We start from the raw sequence: 17282 nt of genomic DNA, 5'->3' as shown, positions 1-17282 counted from the left end.
ATCACCAGTGAAACTCGATGACGTTACCACTTTCGATGCTTGCGATTGGCCGAAGGAAAACCGACGAATTCCGGTCACTCTGCAACCGTTGTTCGCACGCACCTTGCTGTTCTTGGTCATTTTGCCGCTTGTGAATCGACATCTGCGGCTCGTAACGCAACACAGGGTCCATACCAGCATGATTCGTAGGGGCCCGGGCCGGCACGACAGCAACAGCGGTTAGTCAACGATCAGTGCATCCAGATGACACACAGAACACAGTTGACGGCAAGCTTGGTTGTCGGAGTGGCGGATCGCGGCAACCGGAAGTAGACGCTGTCTCAAACAGGGCGTCTCGAACAGGGCCATGCGAGATGAGGAGGGGCACTCAGCTGACTCAGTGAGGAGGGGCCAAGCGGTTTCGGAAGAGGGTAGCGTAGGAAAGAGAGAAAGAAGCGATAATCGCGTTTCGATCATTAAATGCGCGTAACTCTGCTATTACGGCACTGTTTCGAAAAATTCGCACGACTACGTGTTCGTTATAAACTCGAGCACAACTTCTTTACCTCAACTAAATTTCGACCGCTGGGTGGTTTAGGGGCCCTTTAAGGGTGTGAAGGCTGGCGCACTATTTCGGCAGGCTTTAAAAACAGCTAGTATACGGCCCTTCTACCTTGTACTCTCAACGTGAAGTGACTGGGCGAAAGTGCTTCACTTTCTGGAGCAGCCATATAAGGGTGTGCACTGATACTTGTTTTCAAGGCGGCCACACCATTATCACACCATTTTGGAGGTCCATTTGTACGCGCCGTTCGTTGTTCACAAAATCCCACTTATTTAGAGCAGCAGAACACGTGCCTGTCGACAGTGTTGTTGGCCACGGCTTCTATCTCGTGTTAGCTACAAGCTTACGTTGATGCCTACATTAGAGCACAAGAACTTAACAAACAGTATGACCATGTTTGGCATCATCACGGCATGTCTCATTACATATTTCTGAAAACAAAAAAAAAGTACGGCAGCTGGAGCAGCCGGCTGGGCGCTCTAGACAAGTCTGATTCTATCTGTTCGTGCATCATCGTGCAAGGGGTGCTACAGGGGTCTCTAGTCATCCAAGTCGCTGTATTGATATCGAGCAATGCGCGTGCAGAAAGTTTTCTGTGCGGCGAGTAAAGGGGAAAAAAAGAAATCGTAGGCAGCATGAATACTTGCAGCAGCTATCTCACGGCTGATTTTCCTGACTTCGTCCTCGGCATCTACGACTGCCGACGATTAACCAAGTCCCCTTCTGCCCCCCCCCCCCCCCCCCCCCTCAAGAAGCGATAATTTTTTATCGCATAAATGTTCACTGTGACCCTCAGCTTGCCGACACCAAAATGTGCCACCAAATGGTTTTCCGCCTATCGGTAATGGCGGGGACCGATGTATTAGCGATAACGACTTCTGCACAGTTGCGGCGGTGCCTGAATGAATAAGCATCAGAAAAAAGCGATTGTGAGGTGGCCGGTAGCGATGACTTGGTCATTTTGACTCATCGTTGGCAACCTTATCACAGTCACCTGCAGATATCTACTCGACAGACTGACAGCGGTACAAGCGCACCATGCTACCGTTCATAAGTTTGCCATCATCGCGTCATGCGAAGCCGCTTGCGCACTTTGCTTAAAAAATTTGTCTTCTCTATGTTAAAAAGACGAACAAACTGCTTGGCGCACCCGAACACGGTCCCGAGTGAAATATGCACGAAAAACGCACAAACGTGCGCATAGAACCTGGCAAGTGACGGCGAGAGTCAAGTACGCGCTGCACACAACTAACCAGGAATGATTGGTTCGACTTGGCAGTACCACGCTTCAATGGAACGGCGTGAGTTCATTGCAAACGTGGTTTAATTCATTCATGAGCAAACAGGGGTCGCTTAACAAGCACAAAGGCGTAACTTGTCACCGGAGGCTTTGTTAGCACTTTGCAGTAAGAACACAGAAAAAAAAAAGGTTTGGTCACCAAGTGCACATTTTTATGGGCGAGTCCATATACAACAAACTGCTGATATAACAACCACTTATCGCGCCACTTTCGAGTTCGTTATAAATGGGTTCGACTGTATATACTTCACGGGTGAAGACTATCGCACATTATTTCGTATGGGTTCGCGAAATGACCACGTGATTTGCGCACCTGCTTCTTGGTGCTCCAGAATCGCAGAAAAATGTGCGCAAACTATGCGAGTAAATATAGTATTTCCATTTGTTCGATTCAATACTTCTAAGTTTGAGGACGTTTTAATTGTCTGAATTTGAGAAAGTGAACTAGAATGCTGTGATATTCAACTGAATACTTGAAGTGCTTGGATATTGGCCCATGCCTAGTAATACATTACTTGCTCCAATATTTGCTTCTTAACATATTTTGCCATGGCCGAATATTCTGGAAAAGTCGAATATGCATTTTACAGATCGATTATGCTTCAAACCTGAAACATATTCTATTTGTATTTGACAAATTGAAAATACTTGCACAACCCTACATTTATGACAACTTCTTGCATTCATTTCTCTTAGTATGGCACACACAACCGATGTGATGAAAGTCTACTTCTTTACAGTACCCGTGGTTCCTTTTACTCGCCTGGAAGAGGCGTTGGCAGAGCCACAGGTAGAGACCATTGAGGGTGCCCGGAATGTGTCGTATCTCGCGCAGCGTCACCCACCGCTGGGCCACACCGTCGAGCAGGCACTCGAGGTACAGCAGGCAGCCGTTGCTCTTGATGTGCAGCTGGTTGAGGGCTTCGGCCGTGTCGCGAGCACCCAGCTGCTGACGCAGTGCCTCCTCACCATCCAGCCGTGCCAAGATGTACTGCTGCATGTCGCGCACTACAGACGCCTTGCGAAGGTCATCTAGGCTGATCTGCACAAACACACCAGCCAAGTCTGGTCAAGTTGCCCACTACTACGAAACGTCACGACAGAACAAGATGGCACAAGGGCCAACTCACGACTGAACTATCGTTGGTGTCTGAATGTAAATACATACCCATACGTGATTACACATGAAAAGGGCAAAAACCAAACAAAAATATCATAAAAACATGCGCTCATCTATGTACAAGATTTAATTATGCTGCGTACTGCCAGCTTTACATCTCTTGCACTGGCAGAGTGGGCAGGTGTTGAGGGCACACCAAACGTCACTCCTTTTAGGGTCATAGAGCAGGATCATATAAGGGTGATGTGATGAAGAGCAGGTGGTAGTGGTCGCAACAAAACTGTAACAGCACAGAGCTTTAACACAAGTGTAGAACGGCAACAGCACGGCAGGTGGCAGCTCCTTGGTTCAGCTGCAGCTCTTCAGGAACACCAAGTGCCCTATGAACAACGTCAGCTATATCCGTAGACTAGTTCAAGGTTCACACTCGGAACTTTACACATGCTGCACAAGCTTAAAGGAAAAGCATGAACACAGAAAATAGTGCAAGTTGCTGCCTCGGTATTCCGTGAAGCCAATGTGTAAGCATGCAGATCACAAACACCATTTCTGATGAAACGGCTGCTTGTGGGCAATTGCGGCTGCCTGAATGTGCGCAAAGGGATGGCCCTTCTGTGTGCATGGGGATAGCATTCGCGATAGGCACACCTATATATTGGCAGCTTTATTTGCAAAATAAGCAGCCGGCAGTCTGCGCTATGTTATGGGCTCCCACTCTCTCTTTCTGCTTGCACAGCCCTTCTGAAGTTCAGCTGTATCAGTACAATGGAGGTTCAAATCCAGGGAACATCTTAGGCAGCTTTTGACGTAGGACTACTCTAATGGCCTCACATACTTAGTCTGTGCCTAAAACTTCAGCTATTGCATAGCTGGTCATCAGTGAACTGCAATCGCCTTATCCACATCTAAAATGTCCACAATCTTCAGGTCCGCAACATAGATTCAGCAAACGGTGGTTTTGTTAGAATCTTGTTTTACTCGCCCCATCACGAAGTAGACGTTTGTCTCTTCAAACATGCTGCAGTAAGTGCAGCAAAATGAGTGGAGCCTTTTTCATGTAGACTGTTATGCTTTTGTTCACGAGCTACCCTCATGTATCTGGCAGAGGTACGATCTTTTCCTTGTGGACAACACCTGTGAAGGTGTCCAGCAATGTGACTCTCAATTCTCAAACCAGATCCTAGCTGTGTCTTCTAGGTAGAAATACACATGATGCAACTTCTCAATTGTTGAAGGTGACAACCTAGTCGTACGTTTTCTGCCGCATTTCCAAATTCTCAAAGGTTGATCCACTGTTACAGACACTGTCACTCTTCTTTTGCCAGTGCCCATTTTGTCGAGCTCTACTGCAGATACATCGCAGTAGCGTTAAAGGGGTCCTCAACAGGTCTCACCATTTTGAGCTGGCAAGCATAATGCTTACATAGTAAGCCCACAATTGTATCTACCAAGAGTTGCATCGCTATATGCTACAGAAAAAGCTTAAATATCAGACTTTACACCATCCGCTCTTCTCGCAGGCAGTACGATCACAGAGTGTGGCCCTGCCCTTGCCAAGGTGGCCATATTTTCTCCAGTCACTTTAGTCTTGTAGAGTAGGGGTTGGTACTGTGGAGGCAATCCTTGTTTCCAGGCATTAACTTACTGATCATGGGTGGTATTGGTGTCCTCTTGATCTTACAAAAGCTGTCTCACCTTAACATGCCAAATAGCCTTCTGAAGTGGTTGGAAGCTCATGTTTCAAGAAAAAACCAACGTGTGATACTTGGTTGGGTCCGCTCGTCTAACGTTTCTGCATTATTAGGTGTGCTACAGGGGTCTGTCTCAGGGCCCCTCCTTTTACTTATATTCATCACTGACACCTGTCTTGCTGTGTTAGGTTATATGCAGATTGCTATATCTACAGTGTCATTTTCTGTAAATCAGACAGCTACTATGTGGCCTACGTCTTAGTGTTCCACTAGGCCCCTGAATCTGTCCACATGCAACCTGTTACGATTCTCGAACAAATAACTGCCCCTGATGGCAAGCTATGTTATGAAAACACCACAGTTATCCCTTGTCCAATACAATTACCTTGGAGTTACTTTTCCAACAACTTAACATTGAATGCAAACATAGATGATATTTTACGAAATGCTAGCAACACATCAAACTTCTTCAGATGTAATTTTACGCAAGCACTGGCCAGGCTGATGTAAACCCTGTATATGCCAAATATACACCGATTTATGGAGTACGCGTGTAACACTCGGGAACTTTTTACTACAGTAAACATTGATGCTTTAGAACGTTTGCAGTTGAGAGCAGCCCCTCGGTAAGAAGTGATTAAAACTTCTCAAGGAGGTCTTTCAAAGCCAGAAATACTCTAGGATGGCCTCTTCTTCATTAGCGACTATTTCATAATAAAATATTTCACAGCTTAACGAGTATTCACAATGAAAACTGCACAATGGAGCCTAGGTATACATTTACCCGTATCGATCGCACATTAAACATACATGAGTCTGCTACAAGAAGCAACATTCTTAAATATATTCATTTTTTTCATCACTGGAACCCAAAAAATTCTCTTTGTGTCTCGTGCATCATCCACATTAGTGCTTCATAGTTAAATTTCACCACAGCCTGTACGCACTAGAAAGTCATTGTTCATGCTTTCGTTTTTTTTGTAGCAAGCTGTGTATGACTTTTTTTTCTTTTTGCTGTTGTTGAATGTTAATATACATCAATGTTGATAAAGTTTTACCCTTGGTCACTTCCTTATGTAGTTGTATTATCCGTACGTACACCTCAGTGTTAACAATAATAAAAATAGTCAGTTGTGCTATTCAGCATGACAACTAGCACAGGGGAGCATGGATTTGGTTAAAAAGAAAGAATACATGACAAAGGAGATGCTCACTAACAAGCGAGTTTACTCGAAAAAGCCACCAAGAAAGCTAGGGCACAAGCCCATTGACAACAGACTCCGTCACCAAAAACAATGCCAATCTGAGAAATCCTTTTTTTTTTGTGTCAAAGTGTCTATTGTCAATGCACTTTCCTTAGCTTTCTTACAGTGAACGTTTTTTAAATAAACTCAGTTGCAAGTGAGCATCTTTTCTGTCATGTGGGTCATACATCACTCACTAAAGAAAAAATAATAAGTCACCATTCTGCCTTTTATAACACATTAGTATGTACAGCAAAACCTGCCTATAACGAACCTCCATATAACGAATCCCTTGATATTATGAAGTTTTTCTATTCCCCACCTTTACTCCATCAAAGCAGATGTATTTGCGACCTCTATGTAAAGAAGTAACATGAGGAGAGAACCTTGATATAACAAATTTTTGCCATGAACAATCTAGGAGTTTTGCCTCGGATATTGTCCTTTTGGCACGAGCCTATATCTTCCACGGTTGCCCCGTCGCCACCAAAGTGTGAAGCGGAGGCGACACACACGGCACGCTCGTGGCCCCGCTGAATCCGAAGGAAGGGTGAACGCTCGTTTTCACGAGAGTGTGCCCGAGGCGGGAAGGCGCGCCTGCAACCCACAAGACGGCGTTGCCACCGTTCATGCCGCCACAGGCGCATGCACAGATGTTCCAAACCGAAAACAAAAAAAAAGAAGGAGATTACTTTTGCGTTGGCAGAACCACGCTTTTGGTTAGCGTCACATATAAGGAGAGTGCTCTACCAAATAGTTTTCTGCCATTAATGTGTCGTTTGCTCTTCGTTTTCGATGCAGTGCATGCATGCATGGTTTCACTGCGCACACATAGAATGGCCACCCCGACGAGCTTTAGCTTTCTTTAATGCGGACATTCGTGTTGTCACTACAAAAGAGATGTCAGATTAGGCACTGATGAAAACTCTCCGAGACCGCAGTAACAATGAGGAATCTTCGGAGGTAAAATCCTCGTGTGCTTCCGCCCTGCGCCGCACCGCAAGTTTGCAGGACCGTAGCCTTCGCGATTAGGCAAATAGCTCTGGCAACACAACAGTGCCTTGAATGCGATGCAGTGAATGCAAAGCAGCGAATGTGATAGCAACAAATTGCAATGTTATAAGAAGTAAGGCTGGCAGCCAACTTTTTTGGATCCAATATCACAGAACTGCTACAAAACGGTGGTGTGAGGTCGCTCCAGCAAGAGGTGCTCATTTCACGTTGAAAGTGCACTGATGCTTGTCGAAACAGCCCACGTGCTAGCAATCGCAACCGTGCTTTTAAAATCACCTCCCCTCCCCCTCACGTTTTTTCATACAGGTGGTTTACATTTGAGCATCAGGCGGCCAGTCCAACACGCCACGAACCTCGTCAAGCCTTGCTGGCTTTTTGTTCATGTTCCTCAACATTGTACAAATGTTGAAATAAAATTTGATTTGATTTTAATTATCGTGTGCACCCTCCAGGCTATAGAGATGAACTGGCTCCTTTGATCTCTCTAGGCTTGTGCAAATAGTGATTTTGGTCAAATAATTCTGAATTGGATTTGAATAGTATATACAACACTAAGAAGGATGGGCATATTTACCATGACCTAATGACTTCAACAATTTCTTTTTAAATAGAAGTAGGGCCTCTATGCAAGTGCCTTTTTTATTGTTCAAGGGAAGTCTAAACAACTTTAAGTAGTAGCAGGATTCGATCTTCGGTAGGATACGAGTGGTAACCTGTAAAATATGTAACATTTTAAAATTTATTATACTTAGTACATATAACCCATCGTAACGAGAATTATGCTTTAAAAAATGATGAATCAATTTGAAGGTAATATGTTTATTTAAAGGGCCCTGTAACACTTTTTTAATTAGCCATAGAATGAATTCACTAAAGAAGCTTATTGCCTCACAAATTCATTGCCGCACAAATTTATAGAATTCTTCCAGTAGGAACAGAGTTGCGACGATTTGTCGCATGCTGCTATTACATTCTCTCTTCTCGTCCCAACAAAAGCACTGGAAGCTAAGCAGGAATGGATGGCATGGGGAAAGAAAGTACGTCACGCACGCCTCATGAGCTTGAGCACTCTTTCTCTCTTTTTCATTAAAATACACAGCTTTCCAGCATGGTTGCACATTTAGGCATGGACAAGTGGCGGCCTCTCGCGGCGGCCCCAGTAAAGACCAAGCACACCATGCTAAAACGGTCAATAGACAACACAATGGCTGTGACGAGCGATTTATTAAGCTTGTACCGTCATTTGCAGAAAGAGAGCAATTTTTAGCTGACTGAGAATTTATTGTGAATTGCAGGCCACGTGCTGCACTCTAATATTTTACTCACGTGTTCTCGGTAGCCTCGACCATCGATCGGCAGCGTTTTTTTTTTTTTTTTGTCATGCTGAAAAAGTGTTGCAGGGCCCCTCTGAATTTGAAATGGGGCTTCACGGCAAAGCCGATTTCCCTTGATTAGATGCTTTCACAGCTCAGCACCCAAACACTGCAGTGAAACCACCTTTACAAGCAATCAGATGCAGATTAATATACACCTAATCGTTCACAGCTAATACATCAAAATTTTCAATAATATAAGTGCAAATCGAAGCCAATTCGAATACTCTACAATTCGTTCAAGTTTCTGAACTATTTGAATATTCGCACAAGCCTAAATCTCTGCTTCAGCAGCGCTCGCGTGCTTTTACCCACCCGTAAAAGTTACGATGCGCGGGGGCATGCAGTAGAACCTCATTATAACGAAGCAGGATATAACGAACTAATAGATAGAATGAAGCAATTGTAATTCCCCTTACATTTACCGTAGACGCCCATGTATTTAAAATCTCATTAAAAGGAAGCAAAAATTTCCACACAATGAATATAACGAACCGTTCTTCGTCCACAACAAGCATTTACTGATCATTTTGGTATGCGTCAATATCTTATAGCGCGCGATGGTTTACATCTCATCACAACTGTGGTAATTCAAAACTCGCGCCTTGCACTCCCCCGGAGCTGCCTGCCAACACGCGTGTGGGTGCAAGTCTTCCTGCCTCCCCGTTCTTCGGGAACTAATGAGTTTGCCCGCGCTGCAACTCGCACGAGCGTGCGTGTCAGCCGTCCTCCCCTCTTCTGTAGAACTCGTTGACCCCCCCGCGCATCTGACCTCCTTCTCCCCTTTGGCAGGCTCCGCACAGGGACGGCGGAGATTGTAGCTTTGTTGCTTGTCATTCGCTATGAAAGAGCAACACTACCTCAATCAGTTTCCAGTGCTAGACACGAGATGGACAACAGCAGCGGCAAACGTAAGCGCAAAAATATAACAATCGAGCAGAAGTCGGCAATGTTGAAGCCGTTAAGTGCGGCGTAAAGACAAAAGAGTGGCTAAAGATTTCGGTGACGTCGCTAATGGGTGCCGCAGGCGACCAGGCCCTGAAGTCGGGAGACGTTTTTCTTGACGCCAGTGTTGTGCCTGAGTGCAATCACTTTCTGCACGTACGTCAATGCCGATGCTAATGCCGTGGCAACCGAAGAGTTGTCAAATGCGGATATTGTGCCCGCGGTGACGAGGGTGCATGACGACAGTGACAAATGTGTCGACACCCTGGAGCCTGATGTTTTTGAACCCAATGTACCGATGCCGCGCAAGCGCTTGATGCGACAGACCTGCTGGGCCGTTTTTTTGGTGCTTACAGTGACAGCAGAGACGGACTCCAAATAGCTGCTGCAGCTGAAAAAGCAGTCATCCTCATGAGGAAGAGTCAGCAAAAGTCTATTAGGACTATTTTTTTAAAGTGATCTGCCATCTGGTGCGCTGAATTTGGCATAAATAAAGTGCATTACTCTTTATTATTTTGCTAGTTTTTTGCCTTACGATACGCTGGGCGTTAAGCAGGGAGGAATGGCACGCGGAAAGAAAATGCGTCATGTGTGCTTTTTGAGCTTGAGGAGTCGTTTGCCGAGAGAAGAGAGCAATCTTCAGCTGACTTTGAGAATTTATTATAAATACCAGGCCACGTGCTGAGCTATATTTGACTGGTGTGTTGTAGGGAGCCTCTACTACCGATTGGCAGCATTTTTTGACAATGCTCAAAAAGTGTTGCAGGGCCCCTTTAAATTTGTAGAAGGGCTTCGCGGCAGAGCACACTTCTCCTGAATACGTGCTTTCATGGTTCAGCATAACTACACAGCAGTGAAACCACCTTTACGGGCAGTAATTTCGGATTATTTATTTGTTTCTTGCGAATACTTCGAAATTTTCAATAATTTAAATTCGAATCAAAGCGAATTCGAATACGCTGCTATTCGTTCGAATATTCGAAGCATTTGAATATCCGCACAAGCCTATGAATAAACCCTTAACTGCTTTGTACGGGCGGAGCTCGTCCTGCCCAAACTGTTACCCCTCTGCTTTGGACGAGAGCAGAATAGCTACTCCCCTCTAGTGATCAGGTAAAGAAGGGCACATTTCTGGTTTACATTGCATGTCATCCACCAGATGGCAGCATTTGCTCGAGAATTTAGGTTTCTTCTGTGGCAGGAGCGTGGTTTTTGTATGAAAAGATGGCGTGCGGTGGCGGCAACCCAAGCATAGCTGGTCCGTGAACACGAAAAAGATGCCATTCAATTTCGTCATTTCAGCCCCGAAGCTTCCAGAATGAAATACCCCAAGGGTGCTTAATCTAGACAAGTGAAGAAAGACATGGTGTCTGTAACTATTTTGTTTAAAATGTCTTGAATTTTATCAGCAGCAGGTAGCTGGTTTCGTATGGTTCAGAAATAAACTTTATTCTGTTGATTTGACTACAATCAGTAACAAGCTAAGAATAAAAAGTAATGTGCACTGCTGCTCATTTGTTTTATGCGCGTCCAACTGCGACCGCTCTTTACTAACACGCAACAGTCACGATGAACCCAACTGCGATCGCTTTTTACTAAGACACAACAGTCACGATAAACCAATGACAAATTCTGCATGGCGCCATTCGTGACAAGAGTATTCTCTGACGAGAGGCGATGTGCCGCTGCACCGAGATTGGCAGGCAGCCATTCAGATTTGCTGCGGTGTTTTCTTCATTGAGAAGAAGCTATTGCATCCACTTGCACTCAATATCATCCTTGCCGGCTGTCATTCGATACTGAGGTTTCTGATTTTGCAGCGTCTAAAGTGCACCAAAGTGGCCGAGCTTCATCACGTTCCGTTGTTTCGGCAGCGCGAAATAGCAACACGGCGTCTATTTCTGCGTCACTCAAATGCATCAAGCGTATTAGCTGAGGATGACTACTCTAAACGATTGTCGTCACCGTCATTTGTGAGCTGTAAGGCGAAGGTGAAGTCAGACTGCGCGCATCTGTGCTTTGTGCAATGTGCACGTCCATCATTTACTGCCCGCAAAAGCATGGCATCAGCATTGCTACTAATGCGTATGCTACTTGGGTGTCCCAATGTGGGAATCTTGGTTATCTTTTGCAACATTCGCTGTGCTGTGCACCTATATGAGCGATGTTTGTGCTGATGAAGCATGAGAAAAAACAAGCAACCAACAGAACCTGCTTGCGCGACACAGTACAAAAGTAACAAACCGGTTGGGGAGACTATGCAGTAGTGTATGCATTATAAAGCGAATTGTGGTCATCCTGTGTTTGTGTAATTAATGCAACGTGTGTCTATTGGCACTGCTGCATCATCTGAATGAAATTGATTTCCAACGGCTCATAATTATGTGCCAAGTTGAAGTGCCTGTTGCGTAGGCGCTTGTTTCCCGCTCGATGCACAAATGTCTTCAATGAAAAAGTACACTACCGAGTACAGCGGCAAACCATTTGGCCTTGGCGATCAGCATTGGGTCATCCACTGGAACGTTCTTCACATGCACTTCTAAAAACCAGGCATAGAGTGCCTTTTCTACACTCCCGTGGGCGAAAGCGCACACATGACAGGTTCCCGACGTTCACTGCTCCGCAGCCTGTTCCTTGATATCAGCTTTGTTCTTCAACAAGGTATTCAGAGTGCTCCGTGGTATCCTAAAGTCATCCGCGACAGAGGAATATTTCTCGCCTGCTTCAACACGCTGAATAGCCTTTAACTTCGTCGCAAAGTCAAGGGTCTTGCGTTTACGCTGGCGATAGCTACACGGAGTCCGCAGCGGCTTTGCACACCACGCACGCGAAAGAGAAATGCAGCACATGTGGTGGTACACAGGCGATGCGACAATGAAAGCAATAAACCACTCGCGAGGCGATGTCCACATGTGAGGACAACAGGAAAAGGCACGAGCCGAGCTGTTGTTGGCTGATTAAAAAACTTGCAAAATGGCACCAAAAAATAGAAGGCGAAAGGAGGAGAATGTCGGCTCCTTCGTTCCTGCTTTCCGAGCAGACGGGTATGCGGAGAAAGCATAAAAGATAGAAAGAGAAACGAAAAAAAAGCTGTTCTGAAAGTTTGAGATGACGATAGTCATAGCGCGAGAACCGAACGACGACAAAAAGACAAGACAGGCGTCTTTGTCTTCGTTCTGTCCTCGCGCTATAGCTATCGTCATGTCATACCAACTAGACCAAACTGCCACACTGCAAGTTTGAGATAGTGCAGTCCGAGCCCTCTCGTCCTTACCATTTTTCGAGCGTTTCGGGTTTGGGCGGAGGTGTAATGCTGGGCAGAAGTTGCTGGGCGGAAGTTGCCGGGCGCTGCAAGTGCCAAAGCGCGCCTTCCCACGCTGCCGCGGAGATCGCGTGGTGCGGCGAGTGCCGATGCCCACCTTGCAGCTTGCGCGGCGTTCGATATATTCGAAGGCGGCTAAAAATACCGTTTCATAAAACGTGCGAATTTCTATATATCTACAAAGAAATTTCAAGGAGATAACTTACGAGTTCAATATACCTGAAAATTCGACATATGTGGGTTCGATATAACCCTGTTCGACTGTATTACGAAGTGATAACTTCTTTATATTACATTAACCCTGCCGTGGTGGCGTGGTGGCTAAGGTATTGGCTGCTGACCCACAGATCGCGGGATCGATTCACGACTGCGGCAGCTGCATTTTCGATGTAGGCAAAAATGCTGTAGGCCCATGTGCTCAGATTAGGGTACATGTTAAAGAACCCAAGATGGTTGAAATTTGCGGAGCCCTCTACTACGGCGTCTCTCATAATCATATGTGGTTTTGGGACGTTAAGCCCCACATATCAATCATCGTTTATAATAAATTAGAGTCCCGTGAAAGAAAAAGTAAAGGATGCAGTGCACTCCCCTGTGAAAGCAAAGTCTGGCACGCAATGCAGTCGCATTCACTGGAGAGAAAAAACCCTCGTACCTGCTCAGACGCACCTTGGCACAGACACATTCATAGACTGTATAGTAGCCCCTGTTCCAGCAAAACTCGGTCCCACTTTGAAAAAGTTGACTAATCAAGGGCTGACTCCATGGCTACCCCATGGCTACCTTGCACTCCATGGCTACCTCATGGAGTGCAAGTTGTTGAAGCAAAAAAAAAATTCACCTGCAGCTTTTAGTAATCGCCACTTTACCCACATACATCGCCTTAGCATTAACTTAACGATAATGTATGCAATGACACCCACTGTTAAATAAAATGTGCGCTACGTGCTTTTATTTTTTGACGAAACAAGATGTTGAATAAAACTTTGGCGTTTACCTCAAACATGATGAAAAGCACGGCAATGCGAGACGCACACTTGGTATTTACGACAACACAAGAATCGGAATTCTCGAAGACAACCTCGGATAACTTCTTCACTATTCGCTTGCTTTGAGTCATAGTTGCCATAGTTACAGCAAACAGTGAATAAACGTGGCAGCGAAAGTTTAGTAAAACAACAAAAAATTACAGACTTTATGAAATGGGAATAATGCCCTTGTTTCATTTTGTGAAGCTGCAAAAGAATGATTTCTTATTTTAAAGCATTACGTCAAATGTGGCTTGGTTTGTTTTAATACCATCATAAGTACCGCGCAGAAACGTCGCCTTCGAGAGATGTACAATCCTTTCCGTGGACTCCGAGATGAGTGTGGTGGAGATTGCGATATAAAAAACAGATATATCGCTATATAAACAACAGATATATCGCTAAACTAACGTGGAATTCTGTGCCTTCTCAAGTTCTCTTATCGAAATTTGGTTTCCTTATTTCAATATCAATGTAAGTATGACTAAAGAATGGTTGTATGCGTAAATGTTATTGCCATTGTATGGGAACTCCTTCCTTTGTAGCACGAAGGCATGGAAAATAAGGGTAATGTGGCCTTGTGGGTGGAGCTTATATTTATTCTTAGGTTGTCACCGACTAAAAGTATGTGGTGAAGATATTTTTTCAATATGAACTAGCTACTTTTTAGTACAATAAGAATCGAAATCCAAAACAAATGAGCAATTAAGACCAAGTGCTATGATGATCCCAGCCACACCAAAAATGCAACAAAAGACCAACTGTAACTTATAACGAAATGAAAGCTGCCATCACAGCCACCATCCGTAACGCGGCGGCAAGCACCATGGCCGTCAGCAACAAGCCCACCGCTGCGCTGAGAACCTTTGTTAACCAACAATGGGACAAGCCAAGATGCCAGCATTGTGGAAACATGCATGGATAATTCTGATCCAGCCAAGGAAGTGGCAATCAAAATGCGTTTTCAGGGCAATTGGCAAGGGCCCTGTCAGTCCTTGAAAAAATTGTCATCATATAAAACTTTTGTAAAATCGATGATGGTATGGGTTACCATAAGCAATCGTGTAAGGGCCACACATTCTTTCCCGCAATTTTAATGGGGTGCGGCCTTTAAATTGGAGGGTCAAATTTCTGTTGAATTTTCTATCCACCTACAGAAAAAGTAATTTATTCATGCCGTGCACACCTGACGATGGAATATCTGGTGTCTACCTGCAGACACCCTCGCTAGGTGGCTTCATCAATATCACTGCTGTGGTCAAAGCCCCTGGTGTGACGACTGCCCCACCTACCGCTCGGTGGTTGTTAAACTGAAATGGGGCCTATCCACGAGATGCATGGGCGCCACAAGGCACAAACGACCTTACTGCAAATTATAGCAACCCCACAAGGTGCAAATATCAATCCAAATTCAAGTGAAGCTAACAATGCACATAACTTTACACATCAAGTGCAGTGCAATACAAGTGAAAAGAAGTAAATATTGCATGTGGTAGGAAACAACAGCGGGGCACATGCCACAAGCAATAGAAACAGCATAGTGTGCACCGTCCAGTCATCAGCGCAGAGAGGCCCACACATCCGGGTTGGTAGCACAGTGCCACCCCACTGAAGTGAGATTTTTTTTTTGTTTCCTGTGTTGCCGTTCTGATTTTTTAAAGGAAAAAAATCAGAAAACAGACACGAAAATTCAGCAATTTTCATGCATTTGATTGGAAAACCTGAGCATCCCAGTAAATTGCTCACAGGTGCTACGATTGCCAGCATGGGTGTGCCAATCGCTTGTGGTTGGTTTAGTTGCGGTGTTCCGCTTCAGCATTGTGGCGCTGTCGGCGTCCGATTGCTGGCGTGCTGGCAGACAGGTTTAGGTTGCCTTTGATCTCTAGAGTCATGTGCCTCTTTTGCTGCTTGTTTGAAAGCAAGTCCTTCGCACTGTCTGTCACCTGTGTCCACGGGGAAGGTTGCACAGAAGTCCTTCTTCCCAGAATGTCTGGCAAATTGTATTGACAGTACCAAAGGACGATTCGTAATGGCGGCAATTGACACTGGGTCACGTCGTGCCGGTAAAGAGAAACAATGCGGGATATCTCTTCAAAGGAAACACTCGACATTTTCAGTTATGCAACTGGATCTCCAAAGACAAAGTCAACCGCAAAGCGATTAGATTTATCTTTCCTTTTTATCGTGCCCTGACGCTGATTTCAATGTAGCGCTGGAGTAAAAGCGAAGAACTGCGAGGGATACAACGAAAAGTGCTTGGTACGTTCACGCTGGTCTACTCTATCACCATACGAAAATTGGAACATAAGTGAAGATAATGCACTATATAGGGATCGCGCAGTGCTGCCACACTGGATGTGCTTGCCTGCCAGTGGTGATGGCAGGACGGCGCACACTATGATGTTAACAGTACTGGTGGCACGTGCTTCGCTGTTCAGCTTTCATTTGACGCTGATAGTACATACCGTATCTACTCGCGTAATCCTTGCATTCGCATAATTCTCGCACCCCCCACATTGACCAGCAAAAATATTTCTTTTTTTTTTTTCATGAGTAATTATCGCAGCCCCAAAAAATAATGTTGTCTGCTCGTTCGAGCCACTGATGATGATAGCGTCCACCATGTGGCCCCCTCTCCTAAGCATAAAGTGTACTATTATTGCACCGAGATCCAATCCAAGCCAAGACAAAGTGGCAAGTGTGCATTGCAGCGTGTTTTGTACGTTGTGTCCGCGATGTTGTAATGTTATGGGGCGTTACAGAAGAGACACGACTGCTTCCAATTTGAAAGTGATTGATCATGCCATAAAAACGGCAACATGGCTGTCGGTAGGCCCTTCGGAGTCGACGAGTTTTGTGTTCGCTAATGGTGACAGCAGCTGAAAGCCACCAAGACGTGTTGGGACTTCCGTGTGCTTAAGGCTGGGATGGATGGTAAACTTTATTTTGCCAGAACACAACTGCGGAAGATTCAGTTAAATGAACATCAGCTTAATACTGGCGTGGTATGCTAACCTTTTGCGGGCTCCTGTTGAGTGAAGAATGCTGCCGCTTGCCCGCAACGCCCACAAGCTTTGCGTACGCTACTCTAATTTTCGACTATTTGCTTGCACCTTTTTTGACTCAAATAAATCTTTCCTTGTGCTGAACCTATGCTTTTATTATTGAGGTAAGTCTAAATTAGGGCTTCTGAAAGCTTGCAGTTCGTTTCTGGCATGAGAATCCCCATTCGCGGCCACTTAAGTTTTCTTTTTCGGTCTGCATGTTTTTGCGGAAACTTTTTCTCACATAATTCTCACACACCCCAACTTTGCATCGGTTTCCCGCCAAAAAAAGTGCAAGGATTATGCGAGTGAATACGGTAAATGCTAAAAAAAAAAAACATCATCCTGGGTCACAAAATCAATTCACTTTATATTTAAAATAATACACATATATGCTCCTCTGTGCCAATTCACCTAGAAAAGAAAAGCTACTACATATGTCTACTATCTGACGGTCAAGGAATTATGTGCCATTATTTTTGCTAGATCAAGTCAAAAGGGAAGGCTTCTCCTGAAAGGAGTTCTAACACGATATTTCGGAGGTGAGTGTGCTCTGCCATACAAGTCACCTGTACGTAAAGATGGCTATGAGCAAGCTTGATACTCACCAAATGCTGATAAGATATTTTATTTTTTATGTTTAAGTCATTTTTCACA

At 44.9% G+C, this 17282-nt stretch overlaps 1 protein-coding gene across 1 annotated transcript in view; it reads right to left on the bottom strand.

The window, feature by feature from the left end:
• The window catches only part of LOC119178181 (uncharacterized), a 117334-nt gene that overhangs the window by 75881 nt on the left and 24171 nt on the right, over nucleotides 1-17282 (bottom strand). The window contains exon 5 of the mRNA XM_037429368.2: nucleotides 2608-2886. Within this exon, the coding sequence (XP_037285265.2) occupies nucleotides 2608-2886 (279 nt within the window). The remainder of the gene's footprint in view (nucleotides 1-2607; nucleotides 2887-17282) is intronic.

The sequence above is a fragment of the Rhipicephalus microplus genome, chromosome 2 (assembly GCF_043290135.1).
Source record: "Rhipicephalus microplus isolate Deutch F79 chromosome 2, USDA_Rmic, whole genome shotgun sequence".
NCBI lineage: Eukaryota > Metazoa > Arthropoda > Arachnida > Ixodida > Ixodidae > Rhipicephalus > Rhipicephalus microplus.
Note: the sequence above shows the minus strand (reverse complement) of the source record. Positions and strands in the feature narration are given on the sequence as shown.